This window comes from Hydractinia symbiolongicarpus, chromosome 4 (genome assembly GCF_029227915.1).
Source record: "Hydractinia symbiolongicarpus strain clone_291-10 chromosome 4, HSymV2.1, whole genome shotgun sequence".
NCBI lineage: Eukaryota > Metazoa > Cnidaria > Hydrozoa > Anthoathecata > Hydractiniidae > Hydractinia > Hydractinia symbiolongicarpus.
In genome coordinates, this window is record NC_079878.1 from 1,995,691 (window position 1) to 2,014,009 (window position 18,319).

Genomic DNA, 18,319 nt, shown 5'->3' on the forward strand with positions numbered 1-18,319 from the left:
TTCTCTGCAATCTTCTCTTCTGTTCGAAACACTTCTCTTCCAAAGTGAAAAAAAAACACATCTCTTTCAAATATATTGATTAGGCTAGATTTATGATAACTCACGTTCTTAAATAAATAACCACCCTCGTCCCCAGGAATTTTTGCCTTTTTAAAATATAAAGAGATGACGGCGAAAATTCCTGGGGTAAATGACATCCGGTCCCCAGACAAGAAAAAGATCAAGTGTTCTTACTAATTAGTGAATCTCCAAAAATTTTATGTGTAGTGGACTATTCACCTTAGATAAAAATGTGGTATTGCATTGGAGACATTTTTTTTCAATACACACTTTTTTTCTAGGAATAAATTGCTGGTCATTATTCTATTTTTTTATTGCTCTATACAAAATAACTTTTGTTTTTAACCTAAAATTAACATTCATTATAAAGAAAAAGCATGTGATTTGCTTGGTGGACATTACCATGATTTTGAGGACTATGGACAGCCATTTAATTTATTTTGTCATTTATTGTGTGTCTATTAATATAAATTCGGCCACTGATCTGATTTGATTCGTGATATTATTTTATTTATGTTCATTTTAAAAGACCTGCTACAATAAGCTGTTGGGAAATAGAGCACGTGTTAACAAAGTATAGTTCTTGCGAAAAGTGACAAAAGTAAATGTCAGGAAGTTTCGCGGATTGAAAAAACCGCTAAATTTTTGCATTTCGCGGGAAAAAACTTTCGCGGGTGGCCTATTTTCAGATATTTCCCGGGAAAAAAGTTTCGCGGAGAGAGAGAAAAATCAAGACAACTCTTTGATTTATATATCCATTTTTTTTCTTCATTTTTTAATCAATTTTTACAAGTTCTTTTTTTTTCTTCTTGTCGTTTGTTTCTTGAGACATTTCGTTATTTCTAGCGACAGGATTAAAAAATTACAAATTTATTTTTATAGAAAAATTTCGCAGGAAAAAGCTTTTGCGGTTGAACCATTTTGAAATATTTCGCGGGAAAAAACTTTTGCAAAAAGGCCGCAAACCGCGAAACTTTCCTCTCGCAAAAATTGCGAACCAGATTTTAAATTTGGTTGCGAAGAGAAAGTAAGGAGCCACATGTAGAGAAGTGTTAAGTGTAGAAGAGAAGTGTCAAAAAAGCAGAAGAGGAGCGTGAGAATACAGAAAAGGGCTGCTTGAATCATATAAAGAGAAGTGAGCCATAAGGGGCATCGTAGATTAAGAGATAGTTTTCGAGACAGGTTAAATATACGGAAACTTGATTTTTGTAACTTATTTGCTGAAGTCACACTCATATTTTAGATTAGTTAAAATTAGTAGTTAATCTATTCGTTCAACTGAATTAGAATAGCTGACGTTATAATAACAAATCTGAAAGTAAATGATGAAGTATACCGAAATCACACATGGAGCAGTTAATTTATGACGCAGAGACTTTAAACAACTATTTAGTTTTACCTAATCAAAACTAATCTCAGTGGGACTTCGGCTGTTATTAAAAAATCATATACAAGCATTTTTTCACCTGTAGTCTTATTAACGTCCGCAGACCAAAATCATAACAGGGTCTGGGAACTAAGTTGGAAGGCATCACGATTCACCGTTTTGAGTTATTTAATTATAACGGGAATTGAAAAACAACATAAAAGGACAAAATCAGGTATAGAAATCAGATATAATCTATTTTTTACAATGCAAAGATAACAGCACGATGCTAAATACTTTATGAAAACGATTTTTACTTCAATATATCCCTTTGACAACGAGTTTATTGAAGCCATACCATTGCATTTATGAATTCTCATGGGAGCCTATTATGATGAAAACATCAGCCATCGAATACGTGAAAGAAATGTTTTATTTATAAGTTTTCTGTATTGAAATGTGCAGGCTATGAGTAGCGTTCAAAACATCTGGCGGTTCAAAAACAAGCAGAGGAGAGCAAGATAAAAGTTTATAAATAAAGTTTCTCGTTTTTAATTTAATTTATTTCAAGAGACATTTAAACACGTATTATATTTAGGACGCAAAAAATTGACAGAGAATGGATTCGATGACTCAACGCGATCGCGATTTATTGGAGGAATCGTTTAGCCTTTACGACACTGTTGGCGATTCTAAAATCGACATAGGAATTTTGGGTGAAGCACTTCGAGGACTCGGTTTAAACCCTACAGAGGGAGATGTACAAAAAATCGTAAAAGAATTAGATTCTACTGGTTCACGACGTGTCAGTTTCGAAGAGTTTTTACCAATGTACCTGTCGTTATCAGCGAAAGCTAGCGACCGACACAAGAAAAATGTAACCGATTTTATTGAGTGCTTTCGTGTTTTTGACAAGGAACAAAATGGCACGGTATCAGCGGGAGAGTTACAACATGTCATGACCACTTTAGGCGAGCCGCTTACTCCAGCCCAAGTTGATTTGCTCACAAGTGGAATTGAAGATAAAAATGGCATGGTTAACATTGAAGAATTTGTTGCCATCGTGATGCAGGGTTGAATCTTCATCGTGGATGATTCGTAAATAGTGTAGATATTGTCAATTTCGTACGGTTTTAGTTTTTTTTTGTGTGTATTTTTTAATTTATAGCTAGCTACAATAGCTATTGTACGTGTTTTAGCTGCATACGCTGTTCAACTTGTCCTTTTATTGTTCTATAATGTTCTATCCAAATTTTACTTCCTGTGTGTGTTGTTAGATAATACTGAAGGCTTAAAGTCATACATCACAACAACCTGATAAAGTTTTCAAACTTCCTGTTCGCGCTCACAACGCTTTTAAGGAACAATATTGTAAGTATTCGAGGATAAGCCTGACCAGCCGATAGCCCTATCTGCGGTTAAACTCACTCTGCACTGGTAGGCAAGGGGGCGGAGGGATCAAACTTCAAAATTTTCACAATCTTTCGGGGGTGCCGGTAAAAAATTACAGAAACGTCGTATGGGGCGCGGATAATATTTTTTTCGTACGTAGACACAGGGTTTTTGTTTTTCATTTATTTTATTTATCTAACTTAGTTTTAAAGTAATGTCAATCCAGGGTTCTTGTCTTTTTTTACATTTGGGGCCTTCGGCTAAGAAACTTGTTAGCTGTCAAGTAAGCGCTAGCGGCGTTAATATTAAGCAACGAACCCTAGGAATGGGAATGAGAGTATTGTAAGAGGGAACAAGTTTTGGTTGTTGTCTATCGTTATCAACACAAAGAGCAAAGTGTATTGCAAGCAAAGCAACGTTGTTGTATCAACCTTAACTGCAGTTGCAAGATACCTTGGCTATGGTACCACAAAAAATCCAATATGCACATGGCAAAATGCTGAAAGCAGAATATTATTATTATGTACAAACGGAAGTGTAATATTTCTAAAATTTTTCTATTTTAGCATAGAAAAACAGAACAACAAAGTCTGTGACCTATGTGCCTTCGTCCCGAGGCTCTCCAAGTTTTCTAACCACACACAAAACAAGTTGCATCCTCTCTGAAGTTCAATGTTTTGCGGAAAAGCAAGACTGCATATAATAAGATCCGTTAATTACGTAATGCCAGTTAATAATTTTCTAACTTTTAGCAAACTAATTGCATCTACCTAAGTTTGCGTCATGACATTTGACATTCTTCCTTAACCGTGAACATGACAAGTGAGAACGGAAATGAGGGCTTTCACAAAAGACATTGTTTTGCGACGTGCTTTGATTTTTCCTGAAAAAAACAATTAGAGAGTGCCACTAAACCTAACCTCCTGAAAATGGTAGCTCAGGATGTCATTGCATTCTATGTCGTGAAGAAATATATTACAGATTCAATAAATACCAAACAATGTTAGATGGCAGTGCAAAACGAAAGTCGTGTATCAAACATGGTGAAGAAAGAATGGATTAATACAGTTTATCCATCCAAATAAACAACTTGATTTATTCGTAGACTTCTTGTGTCATAAATTTCTTACAATGCAACTCATTTCAACTCTTTTACAAACATTCTTTCTCTTGTTAGGCTGGTTAACTAACCTTTGTCTGAGGCTACTAAAATTGAGTTCAACACCACCGTATTATTCCGATTTCCGATGGTAAGTGTAATCTGGGAACTCATGGCCTAAAAAACTCCGCTCTAAGCATTTTATTGGAATGAAGTCGTCACATGAACAGGATAAAATGCATTTAATTGTAGTATTGGTCGCTACGCAAAGTTAAAGTGGATACACGCCCCAAATAGAACAACTGGTCTTGCCATTCTCATATCGCAAAATATTATTCTGGTCTTGGATAAATTTAGGTACATTGCAGTATAGGTACATTTTATCAATTTAAGCACCTTAATAAAGTTATTCCACATTGTAAGGATGTAACAAGCAACAACGGATCACATAAGAAAAATGATGTTTCCTCATTCATTTTCTGTTGTAATTCCCTTTATTCGTAATGAAAGATGAGAAAGGTATAAATACCAATGTAATGTTCTCAAGTTAAACATATGTTTTTGTCATTAGAATAATTTACAACGTTGAAAATCTATTTTTTTACACAGTAGAAATAAATAACATTTGATATGAAAATCTAATATACTCTAACTATATGATAACTGAATAATTTGATTTTCAGACCCTTTTTGTGTAGATCTACAAACCTTGTAGATCTACAAAGCTAAGTATAGATCTTCTATTGGGAGTTAGAAAATCAACTTTGTCAGATTTTCGACAGGGGCTTCAAGAAAGAAAGTGGAATAACATTTATATCGCAACCACGTAAACTCCTTGGGCAACTTTGATCCCATTTTTGCCTGGTCCACAAGATATTGAACCGAAAAGAGACCTGGGAAATAAATGTGAAATAGTACTACTACCTCATAAATAAAATGCTACATATATTATATACATTTAAATAGTAACCCGATGGTATATTTAAGAGGACCTACTAAGAATAGTTATAGAGTATTGAAGTGACCAGATCATTTTTTTCATATTTCACATATTTTAATGACACAAAAACGTAAAGCCTGGTAACAAGGTTGGCGTGTCAAAATAATTTAAATATGCGTAAAAATAAATTAATTGTATAAATTAAAATTTGTCTATTATTTTTATATATATATATAATTATAATAATCCCTTAAAGAAATTTTTTATGTACGAATCTGAATCGAGCTCCCCAATAACTCTTTCTAACGTGAAAAATTTTGGAAAAAATTAAAAGAGAGAATTTTGAAACAAAGCGCATATATAATACGGCTAAGAGGCCGTTTACACGAAACCAAAGTGAAATTAAGGCGAAGTATAATTGGACACCGCAGTAAAAAGTACGACTGTGTTTACATGTTTCACTTCTGGTTGCATTTAATTTCGGTTACCCGTGAGTGCCGAATTTTTTTGTGACTTTCAAGCATGCGCACTGAAGGAAAACCGCTTTTCACTCCTGGATAGTGCTAACATGGACCTCGCACTGGTTTAAAATTTCACTTGGCTCAATATAAAAAGTAATGTCACAATAAACTATAGTGACCTAGTAGGCGAGGTTTCTACTTCCATATTGTGTTGTTGTCTCTGCTCCTCCTCTTCTTCCATTTGTTCTAACCTCCTCTGGTTTCGCGTTCTAGATCGACTACATCGTAACGTCCCGCCACGCCTTTTGGGCGCGCGAGGAGAACGGCCCGCGCGTGGCGATTTGGATTTTGTTATTTGTCCAATCGTGTCGTTTGACGAAGTGAGCTTGCAAGGATTTGAGGTCGTACCTGCTCCACAGTCGCAAAAGAATCTAAATAAACAATAAACTTTGATTTATTCTGTGGAAAAATATTAAATCTACAAAGAACAATTGAAAGAAGAATAGGTTTTTTATAAGCACCAATTTTTAGACGCAAACTATTCAAAAAACAAAACAACAAAAAAGAAATATGAGCCTTGGCTAAAGTTGCGTATAAAAAAGTTGATGTACAGCCGTTTGCAGCAAATTTTTCATTTCTTAAGGGCTTTTAGAATTCTTGTATAAATTCTTGTATAAATACTTTTTAATAAGCCACAGGTTAATTTTTTACTAGTGCCACGTTGAAACATAATATCTAAATAAAGTTTCGAAAACTAACCAAACAACAATAAAAAAAAACGGCAGACGAATCTTAAAGCATGACAGACGAATCTTAAAAGCTGACAAACCTGTCATGTCGGACAAATTCAACGTCGTGGCCTCCATGACAATTCTTGATGCAGTTTACACAAATGGCGAAATTTTCGGTTGAGGAACACGTTATACATCGATAGAAATCATGCATAGGATAGCACACACTCCCAGAAACTTGATACAAACATTTGCCAGCTTCAATCGCCTCGCTAAGTGCTCTTTTGTTGTCATGGCAATTATTGTCTAAAAAAAATTAACATTAACATATAATTAATATTTTCAAATGGTGCGGATTTGGCGAAATCGTTCGCGAAATATGGGAGTAGCTACTCATATATGTATAAATTCCAGATTTTTTTATTTCCAAATCTACTGGATTACTAAGCGATTGTATGTATCTACCCGTACGACCCTAAAGTTTCATTTTGTCGGTACGACTTTACGCTAAAAGATGCCTTATTTGCAGGCTGCGGTAATGGAAGAGTAAAATCATAAGTTTGGAATTGCTTTAATTTCATCCATATAAAAAAGATATCGGATGGTGAGATTATGGTGAGATTATTCTATTATTACTTTACTCAGAGTGCGTTTAAAAAAACCTCATTGTTATTCTTAAACACGTTTTATCTTTTGCAGTAATAACACCAGCAGAAAATGTAAAGCAAGCTGCAGATTTGTATAAAAAAAAAATGAAAATGAATGTTTGTAAATAAAGTAACAGGACACGTGTTTGGTACCTATTCATAACACTTTTATGTAGTCGATGTCACAATAAATATTTAAAGTTATTATTAAAAAGGGTTATTTTTTACGCCTAACAACACATGGCGGTGAACAACAAAGAAATAAAAACCAGTTTGTTATTACAAGTTACAATCACTCTCTCTACGTGTCTTTACATTCATTCTTACTATTCTACACTGGCATATTGCTTCATATTTTCTGGTGGTGGTATTGTTGATAAAGTTGAAGGGTGTTTAAGAATAACCACGAGGTTATTTTTAAATACAGTTTAAAACAAACGGGTGCCGAAAATGATCAAGTGAAATTATCACAAGATATATATTACCCATGCATGGCAGCGGGTTATTTATTTGCAGTGTGATTTTAAATTTTAACCAATAATCAAGATTTGCTAAAATCAATTCCAATAGCAGTTTAAAAAGAACTCTTCACTTTCAGAATAATTTCAAAAAAAATGAGATAACATTTTTTAATTATAGTATTTGAAATAATGTAAACCAATTTACTCGAAATTGCGTGGCAGCCGCAACATTTGCCCATTTTGTTATACTCTGATGGCTAGCCAGCCATTTCCATCAAAACACCAATACGTATCATAATTTTAAAGAAAATGAAACTTTTTTAGGGCTTGGTGGTGTCAACCGCATGCCATGTCGACCGCAAAATCTGCCCACACTTTGAAGTACAATAAAAAAAAGAATTAGGTACCAAAATGGACCTATGTCCCAGCTTTTACTCATAATTATGTGATATGAACGACAGTGTAAACCACATTTTGGTACAAAGCGATTTCACAATTAAGTGTTTAATTTTTGAACGCGACCACAAATATATCCATCTTTACTAATTTTTTTGTCAAAGTTGCGGCAAATTAAAGAAAAATGGTACGGTTTATTCGCCTCTGTTAAGGAAATTTTTATAACTCACCTAACATCTTGGGATTAACACCAGTTGCAAGACATATCCCATCAAAACGATTGTTGAACACTTCATTGCGTTCGAAGATGCCTCCTATAAAGAAAATTAAGAATGAAATTTGAATAAACCTGTTAAACTTTATAAAAAGAGGTGTCGACAACCCAAAGATAAAAATTTTAGTGGGCGACATAATAACTTATTTTATTAAAACAATGGCAAATTTAGACAATCACTGCCAAAATTTTAAACAAGTAAAACGAAAAAATGATAAATAATAGTATAACTGGTATAAATAAAATAAATGCTTTAAAAATAAACAATCTACCCCGTATAATCTTACAATTTTAATTTTTTTGGCCATATTTCCTAAGCACCTAAACAATGTTTGGGATGGAGTGTCAGAATATTTTTTTTATAAAATGGGTGTAACATAAAGCAGAAGAAACATTGCACATCCTTACCTGCTCCGTTCGTTATTTCGATGCCAGCAGCTCCTCCTTCAAAGATACGATTTCTCCGAAGCACCGGCATACTTGAAGTACTTATTAAAACACCTGTGAGTGAGTTTCTAAATATATCATTTTCCTCTAGCAAACCTTTTCCATTGTTAAAAATACACACTCCTCCTTCGTGTCCATCGTGGATTTTATTACGTCGCAATATTGGATTACTTTCAGTTTTAATCCATACACCAGCCATAGCGTTATCAAATATTTCGTTGTCCTCCAATATACCTTGTCCACCATTATAAATTAAAACACCGCCATTCTTACCGCCCCAAATCTTGTTTTGGCGTATGACAGGATTACTGCCACTTCTGGAAAATGAAATTAAAAAAAATAGTCTTTAGACTTGTGTTCGAATCGAACACAAGTGCACAAAATTAGTTGTGCGCAAATTTAAAAGATTTTATCAACACTTAAATTCAAAATTGAGCGGTACATTGTGTTCACGAAGTTCCTTTTTTATAATTATCGGTAAGAAGTTCGCAAAAATCAAGCGTGCGCTTAATCTCAGAGCGCGAAAATTAAATGAACGCTAAAAAAAGATGCGCGAAAATTTCATGAATTAAGCTATTCCAGATATTTCAACGCGGACGTACATCAATCAGCTGTAAGGTTCAGTTAAGAAAGATGTTCTACATGAATGCACACACTGCTTTCCACCCTATTGAAATCAACAAGGTTGCCAACAAATATAAACTACATACCTTATTTGAATTCCTGAATATTTATGGTTGTAAATTTCATTATTCTCCAGGGTACCACAACCTTTATCATAAAAATACACTCCGACCTATACAGTATAAAGAAGATATAATATCTTTATTAAAACTAACTTCAATAGTATATCATATACAAGTCATTTGAGTTACAATGGAAACAATGGAGATTGACTAATGGTACGGTTACTTTTTTGACGGTTAGTCGCTAATGGTTAGTCAACTAAAAATAATTTTATGAGATATAATTGTACCTGTTTTCCACTGTGTATGCGATTGTGTCTTAAAATTGGCGCACTTCCTGTGGTTATCCATATCCCAGCTAGAGTGTTTGCATAGATTTCATTATCTTCAATAAGTCCCATTCCACCTTCATGAATGTATATGCCACCATGTAAACCATGATGGATTCTATTCTTACGAACAATTGGATTACTGTTTGAACGAATTTGTATGCCAGCCAAAGCATTGCCGTGAATGTCGTTGTTTTCAACTAAACCACGACCGTCACCGAATACGTAAATTCCACCTTGTTGGCCATGATATATTTCGTTATCTCTATAAGAGGAAAACATAATGCTTGTAAGGCAAGAAAAATACACTATCAGGGCACAGCTAAGAAAAATATGCTGACTTGCGGAATATCACCTGGGTGTCTAAATACGAATCTCCACGGGACGATTTTTACGACAATCGTCATCAATACTCGAATTTGATTGGTCGCAATTTTTGCCACGACGAAAAGTTAAATTGGTTTCTACTTTTCATCACAAAAATCGTCCCGAATATCGTCCAGTGAAGATTCGGCTTAAAGGCCGTCTTTAACTTAATGAAATGCAGTAAGTTTAATCAAAACCAATAGTTTTACTAACTTGGGTATCAAGGAATAGACTTACTTAATTGTTGGGTTACTCCCCGATGTAACCCACACACCAGCAAAAGTGTTAGTATGAATTCGATTGCACATAAATTCCCCTCGTCCATCGTCGTGAACATAGATACCACCGGTAAAGCCATGATGGATGTGACATCGAACAACAGTTGGGTTCGCTCCAGAACGAACTTCGATTCCTGCAATTCTATTACTATGGACATCATTTTCTTCGTAATAACCCTAAATATAGATACCAAGACATTTTAAATTGAGTTAGGACGAACAGCAGCAAATGACATTGACAAGTAACAACAATAAAAAAAACCATTCAGATAAACACTGCTTACCATTCCGCCATCAAAGATAAAAAATCCTGCATCTTTCCCATGATGAACTTCATTTCTTTTCATAATTGGATTTGCCCCTGACTTCACCCAGATACCTGCTAGTCTATTCGCGCATATGTCATTGTCTTCATAGGTACCTTGGGCACCTTCGCTGATAAACAGACCCACATTTTCACATTCAGTTATTTTACAGCGCAAAATTTTTGGCGAACTTCCAGCACCATGAATGTGCACTGCTGCAGCACCTAAAGTAACAAGTGAATAATTTAGAACTCCCATTTTTTTGACATATTTAAGTAATTATTTTATAATCTAACGCATCTTACAGCTGCTTTTTGATGTGATGTGACAATCTTGAATAGTTGGTGAGCTATCATTACAAATTTCGATACAGTTACATCTTGCTGAAGTATTTGGCTCAGTTCGTTGTACTGAGAACCTTACAAAGGCAATATGACTTTTCGAACCACCTTGAGAAAATTTCATTATTGTTTCATTGGTATGTGTGAGATGAACTTCATGTTTACCACCTGGTACTCCTAAAAAAATAAAAATATTACTTCACACTTTTGACAAAATATGATTTGCAACTTTACACAACTAGAAAGCTATGTTTACCTGCACCAAGTAAGGTAACGGGTTTATTAATTTCCAAACTTTCCTTGTAAGTTCCTGAATGAATGATAACAAGCCCACTTGAATTGTCCACAGCTTCTTGTATGGATTGATAACACTGTAAAGAAAACACTTATTGGATCACCCATTAACCATAAACATGCAAATATTCTTATTTCCACAGGCCTCGAAGCTACCGAGTACTACTACTTTCTAATAAACTGTACCTTTCGTCCTAAATTTTGCAAGCAAAGTACCAGCCTTTCATCTTGACAAACATGTTCAGCTTTATTGAGAAGAGGATAGTATTTTCTCCAAGAAATCTCTGGCCTACCAGGGCCACTAATTATATTAACTAGTTCATATAAATTATTTGTAGGGGATTTTTGTAAAGGATATTCAAGTTGATATGATAAGTGATATAACCTCTTCCTAAGAATAAAAAAATAAATATTTTTACAAAAAAAATATATTGTAAGGAAGAAGCATGATAAAAATATGTTGCAAAACACAAAATCTGGTGCAGGGCCTATACATGGTGATGCATATTTTTAATTCAAGCTTTAACATTTGTCTTCTTAAAGAATTTTAATAATTTACTGTATAAAAACTTTGGTTAACTTCTACATACCATAATGATTCATCGCGACACAATTCTTGTAAACGTTTACATGTGCATGCCAGATGAGCGAGATCTTTAGCAGCAGAAAATGAACAAATTTTTAATAGCACTTCATCTGGTATAAGTCTTTGCATATAGCCAGTTGAATCCTTGGGTTTAACCAAAGACTTTGACTGTGTAATTGAATCTGAAAATAAATTAAGTATCTAGCTATATATTTAAAATAGTAAAAAAAAAAATTGACCAAAAAATAATAAACTAAATTCTTACAAAAGATTATTGGATGATTCATCTTACAAAATACACACAACTTAAATAATCTATTTTTTTAAAGTTCCCACCATTTTGAAACATTTTTAGCACCATCATCATTTGAGCCATGATTACATTCAGAAGTTAGTATGCTGTATACAGGTATGACACCCAGTGTTGTATGCAGAATACAGGTCCTGTTTCACATACACAACTGTTCCTTCACTTTGTGTATTGTAGAAAACATACAGTATGAAATTTTTATAAAACGTATGAAGAAAAATTCTTCTTTTTCCTCATTCTTCTAAGCATAAATAAATAAATAGTCAAACTGAAGACTAGTATAAAAAACTATATACTTATTTTAAATGTATAATATAAAATCAAGTTGCTTTGTAGATGTTTACCAACAGCCATATGTTTCAGGTAGAAATAGAACTTTTTGACACTTTCATCTGTATAAAAACTGTTTTGAATAACAGGGAAAAGAATATCACAAGAGAACAGCATAAAGAAATAAAATGCTGTAAAATTTTAAAACCATTTAAATTTTCAAATTCATAATATCATTGTGATTTTAGTATTAGCTCACACTATAGAAACAATGTAAAGCTTCAAAAAGTGAAATTATTTTATTTTTATTTTTAGAGCAATATTGTTTTCTTAGCTTAGTCTCAATATGCCTAACAAGAATTTATTTCATAAGCTGAAACAAACAACATCCTTAACATATATAAACTTTCATGTAATTTATTTGTGCTTTCTTCAAGTATAACACCAAACTAGCTAATAAATTTATTTTTGTAATATATAAACCTTCAAGAACTATTTTAAGTATAATTTAGGGCTAAGGATATGTTTAAATCATCTCGAAAAAAAATTCAATGTTCAACTATATACGCAAGTATTTTGTTATATCCTAGAAATATTTATTCCTTTGTCCCTGAAAAAAAAGCCTCTCTGGGTTTCATTTACATCTATCCTATTATTTTGCAGTTCACATTGATTTTTACATATAATGACTCTCCTTGTATTTTGTTGCTGTAGTCAAGAAAAAAGCGAACAAAAGATTGATGAAATAAATTACTTACTTCTGCTTAACCTGCCCTTTTTCATATCGAAGGCCAATTTATATAAATAATTGCCAATCCCTTATCCCCTTTATCATGAGCTTTTTATGCAAGCATTTCACAAAGAACTTTTATATATAAAAAAGTTTGAAGTTTAAATTTATTCACAAAATATTTCCTTGGTTAAAGAACTAATTGGTGTTCATTGATCTCCAGCACCATAACTCATATTGGGCATGCTTTTCAATAAGCAGGTAAGAAAATTCACTGAACTTAATGCCATAGACTTATATAGGCTAGATGTTTAGTTAACAATCACAGCCTTGTGTTAGATCACATAGAAAAAAAAGCAATTAAGTCAATCATTCAACTGTAAAAATGCATTTCATATCTGAAGCATAACACTAAAAAGGTATACCAATTTGAGTAGAGAAACACATATGTCACCTGCATAAAGTTTTTTACATGCAACACACAAGGTGTTTGAATAAAAGGTTTATATCTTTAAGGACGGTTTATTTTTGACAGACTTACTATATTCACTTTGTTTCTTGTGGCTTATATTCTATTTCAAAAAAATTACTAAAATATGAACTAACCTATATTTGACGTATTATCTTTCACATTACATGGTGGTTTACTGTAAAGCTTATTACAGTTAACAGCAAGGACCTAAATGAGTAGAAGTGTTGTACAAAAACAATATAAGTATTAAAAAGTATTAAATACAAATAGAAGTGTTTACTGACCTCTTGTGTCTTTAAAAGTGTAAATGAGAAGCAATGTGCTGTAGTAAATGATAAAGTTGATGATTCTTTAGAAAAAAATTTGCTAGCAGGTGAAGTTGACTCTACACATACTTCCATGTCCATTTCTAGGAGTAATCACAAAAAGAAAATAAATTTAATGAAGATCGTAATAACAGTTATTAGATGTTGAACGATATTTCATATAAACATTGTCATGACAGTACTGTGAAGAAGTGTGATGACAAAAAGCCAATATAGTTTCATCGTAGTTCAGAAGCTAATAATATTATAATATAATATAATTTTTGAACAACAGTTATTTGCCATGGATTCTCTTGGATGAGTTTTCACATGATACTGTTTAAGGCAATCAAGGGTCAGTATACAGATTATTTGTTATTGCAGCTGCCATTATGACCTGGGGTAAGCATGTCGTAAGCATGCTGTTTATATAGTAAATCCTTCTTAAATTCAAGACTGGATGATTCAAAAATATCTTATACTGTATATAATACTGTTTATTCTTTACCAATTGGCTACATTTTAAAGTGCATTTTCCTGTAATTTTCTTTTTAATTAATTTTTTAACTGTAAAGATTTGACCATGAAAAGTCCTTGTTTTACCCCATCTGGAACATCATGTGACTATGTGTCTGCAAGAATTAGAAATAAAAAATATCCAAATCATTTTTGATAAATCTCTTTCCAAGTATAATCGTTATTTGATCCAAACCAGGTAAAAGTATTATGTCACCAGTTGGCAAAAATTTCTTGTTGTAGTCCCACCTTAGCGCCCAAAGTATTTGCATCAAGTCATTGGTTTTATATTTAACTTTTTAGTTGCTTATTTCTTACAGGGAACCCGAGGTATAAAATGATGTTGAACTTATATATAGAGCTTAAAAAGTTGATTAACAAGTCTTTAAAATTTTTTTAAAAAGCTCTTTTCGTTATCAAGATATTTACATTTAAAGAATTTCAGATTTAATTATGCTGAATAAATTATAACGTCATATTTAAGTAATAGCAAACTTTGACATTTTCTGTCATTAGTAATTTTAGACCTGTTAAGAAATGTGCATTCAAACTTATTAATGAATACATAATATATGGGTGAATTGACTGACATAAAATTTTTTGCCAAAGTGACACTCGTTTGCGTCTCACATCCAATATCATTTTATACCTCAGGTTTCCTTTAACTTAAACTTGGTCAGCAGTCACGTAATCAGTTGCTCAAACAAGTCCAATAAAAAAATCTTACACATAACAAGCAATGGCACTTAAAATACTGAACGAGAAGTCTTTTTCATTATTAAAACAAATTAATGACACTAAAGGCACATTTCACATTTCATGTGGGGTAGTAGTTCAAATTTTTGTGTGTATTAAGTATTTTTTGTAAATTTAGAACGGTTGCAAATTCATGCCATAAAAAATTACATTGCACAGAGAATTAAAGAAGTGCATTAAAAAATTCCATATGATAAAAAATATCACTTTCATTGCAGGAAGTTTTGTTACTCTTGGGAAAATATTGCTGGTTTATTGCTCTAAGTACAAAGTTAACTTCAGACATAGGCAAATGTGCCATAACATAAAAGGTGCAGTAGATTTAGACTAGATCGAGTAGCCCAGCCAACCCGCTATCATGAATAGGGTGCTGATAAACTGTAAACGCCTGCATATACAGGGGCGAGTTAAGGTGCCTTTTTGAATTAAATTGGTGGTTGTCCTCTGCAACCGCCCTCACTATCCCGAATTTGCCTGGAGCATTCCCGAAAAGCAATTTGTTGTGCCATACCATGCGGACAGTTGGAAAAAGGCACTTGAAGAAGAAGGAGTAAAAAAAGTTATATATACATAAGTTTTTTATAAGTACATTGTATCAAAGTTATTTTAAGAACTTCACTACCACATGGGAAGTTTATTCTAATTTTTTACCCGTGAGGAATCTTTGAGTGTTTTTTGTGGTGAATCTCTAAGTGTTTTTTTTTTGTGCCATCTGTATTTTTGTTGCTTGTTATAACTATCAACTAAAGCTAGCAAACTATCAAGTTAAATATTACCTTTTTCAGGGATTGATCTGGGTCTATGCTGGTTTTTCAGTAATGTAATGCTTACACTTTTTATGGTGTATGACCTTATCAGCCCTCCGTACTTTCACATAAATTCTGCAAGGTCAAATTATACCCTCCACTCTAATTTGACGGTCAATAATATAGGCTGTAACTGCAATAGGAACGCACTTCTTTAATTCAGAATTTAGCTTCAGTAATTCAGAATTTAGCTCAGCATTCTCAATGGCAAAAGATGAAAAAAGGTAAAAAATAATAAAAATAGTTTTTTCAAACAGCTAATTTTGGTCTCAATTAGCCATAATATTTAGTGATTTTTCACATGGTCGTTAAAAATTGTGGTGATATTTTTACAACCAAAACAGCATTCTTGAGTGCTACAACGTGTTTTCAAACGAATTATTTACAAATATAATTGACTATCAAAACTTATTATGTTGAAACAAACACAAACTAAGCATGAATACAAAATATTATATATTTGATATATATACATGGTCAGCTCATATAAAGTCACCTATTCCATACTTAAATACTTAATTCATGCCTACCTCTAGTTAGGTATTGTTGTAAAAAATACGTAGCTAAATTGTAACAAGCCAGCTAGGTAGATATGTGACCTCAGACAGCTTTGTTTGGTTTGGCATTTGGTGCAGCCACAAATTATTAAAACTTTGAAATAAAATAAAAAATAAACCATATACCACTTTTAAAACGATTTCTCTCCACTAAGTCTTTTATTTGACATGCTGTTAAATCAACGATATTTCTTCGATCCCACATTTCATAGTAATATAAAAAAAATACTGCTTTTTGAAGTATGGCCAAACTGGTTGTTTTTGTTTATACTTCACTTCTCAGCTGTCCTGTTCGATTACGATAGACCATCTTTGTTTACAAATGTTATGATCTTTTGACCAATCATATTCATTTGCATAATTTACTATTTGATCAGCAAACCAATCAAAACAATGAAATTAGTTTGGTCACGGCTATTGAGCAGGATCTAAAGAAACAAACACCTGAGCACATTGACAACAAAATATCGCAAGTACTTTTATTATGACGACAACACGCTGCTATAATAATTTCAATCGACCACGCGCGCATCTGAATTCGGCTACCTAATTTACAAAATAATAATTCTATGCCCTGTCCACGCGCCAATTTTTCCCTTTAATTGTCATAAAATCTCACCAGGTTAAGGTACCTGTCTATTAGGAATTAGAAAGGAACCAGACAAGTTGTTTTTGATTTGAAAATATAACGAAAACCAGTATACTTGACACCATATTCACAAGAAAGAGATAATACACTTTTTTGAGCCTAAAACTCTGGTTATTTACAACAAGACAAAAAATGATCTGAGAGACGAAAAGTATAAAGCGGCAGGAGAGGGTGTCAAAAACAATCCGTGCCACTTTGAACTGACGCTTAACTTTTTGCACGTGACACAAAAAAATCCCTGGAAACCAAAATTTATCCACGATTCCGTAGTTTTTCCAATGTTGGAAGTAGCAGAACAGGCCATGGCTTAATTAAAAGTAATCATCATAAAATTTTGGGCACATCCTTACCTACATATCGGTTTTCTAAGCAGTAACTTTTATGAAAACACTTCGAGTAATGTTTTATTGGTATTTTTATTAGTTTTACCGATACTTGGTCATTATGTTTTCACAACTGGTTTGTAAAATACACATTTTTATCACGTGATAATCTTTCAGAAAAATTTTGGACACATCTTTTATTTACTATATTGATTTTCTAAGCAGTAACTTTCATGAAAACACTCCGAGGAATGTTTTATTGGTATTTTTACGAGTTTAATCATATTTGGTCAGTTCCATAATGGCAGAGTTGTGACGTCATATTTTAATTATTAAAAATGATGATATAAAAAATATAAGTGTTTATTAAATTTAAAGTTATTCCTAATTTTAAAACAAAAGATATAAGAATGTCAGTTCACGCGATTTTGTCGTTAAAACGGGCTTATTTTACCCTGTGTATTGTGCCATTTTGTTTCCGCTTTTCCTGCAGTATATTTTCGCAAGATTCAAAAATTTACGATAACTAGTTTTGTATAAATTTCAGCGCATTAGATTCGACAAAATTAGCGCCTTACTGCAAATAATTACAAATCTGATCATTTTATCATCAAACCTACGCCAAATTAAGTCTGATAATTTGATTTAAAGCAAACTTTCTTTTAAAATTTTATTTTTCACTCAAACTAAGATAACCACGGGTTGTCTTTTCTGCCCTATCCCCTGATAAAATTTCAGTCAGTCTATTTTTAGCCTAGAAATCTTAAAAAATCACATGTGAAAAAAGGAGCTCTGCCAAATTAAATTCACAACAAATTTAATTTTTTTTCCTCCATCGCTAAATTAAATTCACACTAAAAAAAAAACATTTTACCCTATCGCAAAATCAAATCCGCGCCAAAAATTGTACGAATGAGCCTGAGGTGCATCATCAACTATGATTTTATAAGATCAGATTATAAAATCTTTAGAACTAAATACCTCAAAAACAAAGAAATTTTTTAAAAAAGAATTATCAACTTTTTATCCTGTAACATAAAAATCATTTTTCGTTGTCAAAGCAAGGTTAGTGCAATAAATAAACGGCGTAACGTACGGAAAAACAAGTTATTGTTACCAAAATTTATTCCACCCAATAAGTTACAACTGGTCTAATAAAAATATTT

At 32.7% G+C, this 18,319-nt stretch overlaps 2 protein-coding genes across 5 annotated transcripts; one reads left to right on the forward strand and one right to left on the reverse strand.

Moving 5' to 3' along the window:
- The first annotated feature begins 1,768 nt into the window (after positions 1 to 1,768).
- LOC130640824 (myosin-2 essential light chain-like) lies at positions 1,769 to 2,648 on the forward strand. The gene has a single exon (XM_057447389.1). The coding sequence runs from the start codon at positions 2,046 to 2,048 to the stop codon at positions 2,502 to 2,504; it is 459 nt and encodes a 152-aa protein (XP_057303372.1). The 5' UTR covers positions 1,769 to 2,045; the 3' UTR covers positions 2,505 to 2,648.
- Positions 2,649 to 5,172: 2,524 nt separating this feature from the next.
- LOC130640822 (F-box only protein 11-like) lies at positions 5,173 to 16,816 on the reverse strand. Of its 4 annotated transcripts, none has more exons than XM_057447385.1 (15): positions 16,308 to 16,816; positions 13,526 to 13,650; positions 13,376 to 13,448; positions 11,464 to 11,641; positions 11,060 to 11,264; positions 10,836 to 10,950; positions 10,544 to 10,756; positions 10,218 to 10,462; positions 9,893 to 10,110; positions 9,251 to 9,554; positions 8,985 to 9,070; positions 8,236 to 8,591; positions 7,784 to 7,867; positions 6,148 to 6,355; positions 5,173 to 5,749 (listed from the first exon to the last, which is right to left on the reverse strand). In XM_057447385.1, exons 1-15 carry the CDS (start codon positions 16,384 to 16,386, stop codon positions 5,488 to 5,490), a joined length of 2,751 nt encoding a protein of 916 aa, XP_057303368.1. In that variant the 5' UTR covers positions 16,387 to 16,816; the 3' UTR covers positions 5,173 to 5,487. The 4 variants fall into 4 exon arrangements, with proteins under 4 accessions (XP_057303368.1, XP_057303369.1, XP_057303370.1 ...); XM_057447386.1 differs by having other exon boundaries at positions 16,155 to 16,815; XM_057447387.1 differs by lacking the exons at positions 13,376 to 13,448; positions 13,526 to 13,650; positions 16,308 to 16,816 and adding an exon at positions 12,798 to 13,195.
- Positions 16,817 to 18,319: the final 1,503 nt, after the last annotated feature.

Excerpts from the sequence above, each read along its gene's own strand:
- LOC130640824 (XM_057447389.1), top strand. The coding sequence starts at position 2,046 with ATGGATTCGATGACTCAACGCGATCGCGATTTATTGGAGGAATCGTTT.
- LOC130640822 (XM_057447385.1), bottom strand. The coding sequence starts at position 16,386 with ATGTGGGATCGAAGAAATATCGTTGATTTAACAGCATGTCAAATAAAA. Across the intron at positions 10,951-11,059 it reads TGCAAAATTTAGGACGAAAG|TGTTATCAATCCATACAAGA; the intron begins GTACAGTTTATT and ends TTTTCTTTACAG. Across the intron at positions 9,555-9,892 it reads GGGAGTAACCCAACAATTAA|AGATAACGAAATATATCATG; the intron begins GTAAGTCTATTC and ends TTCCTCTTATAG.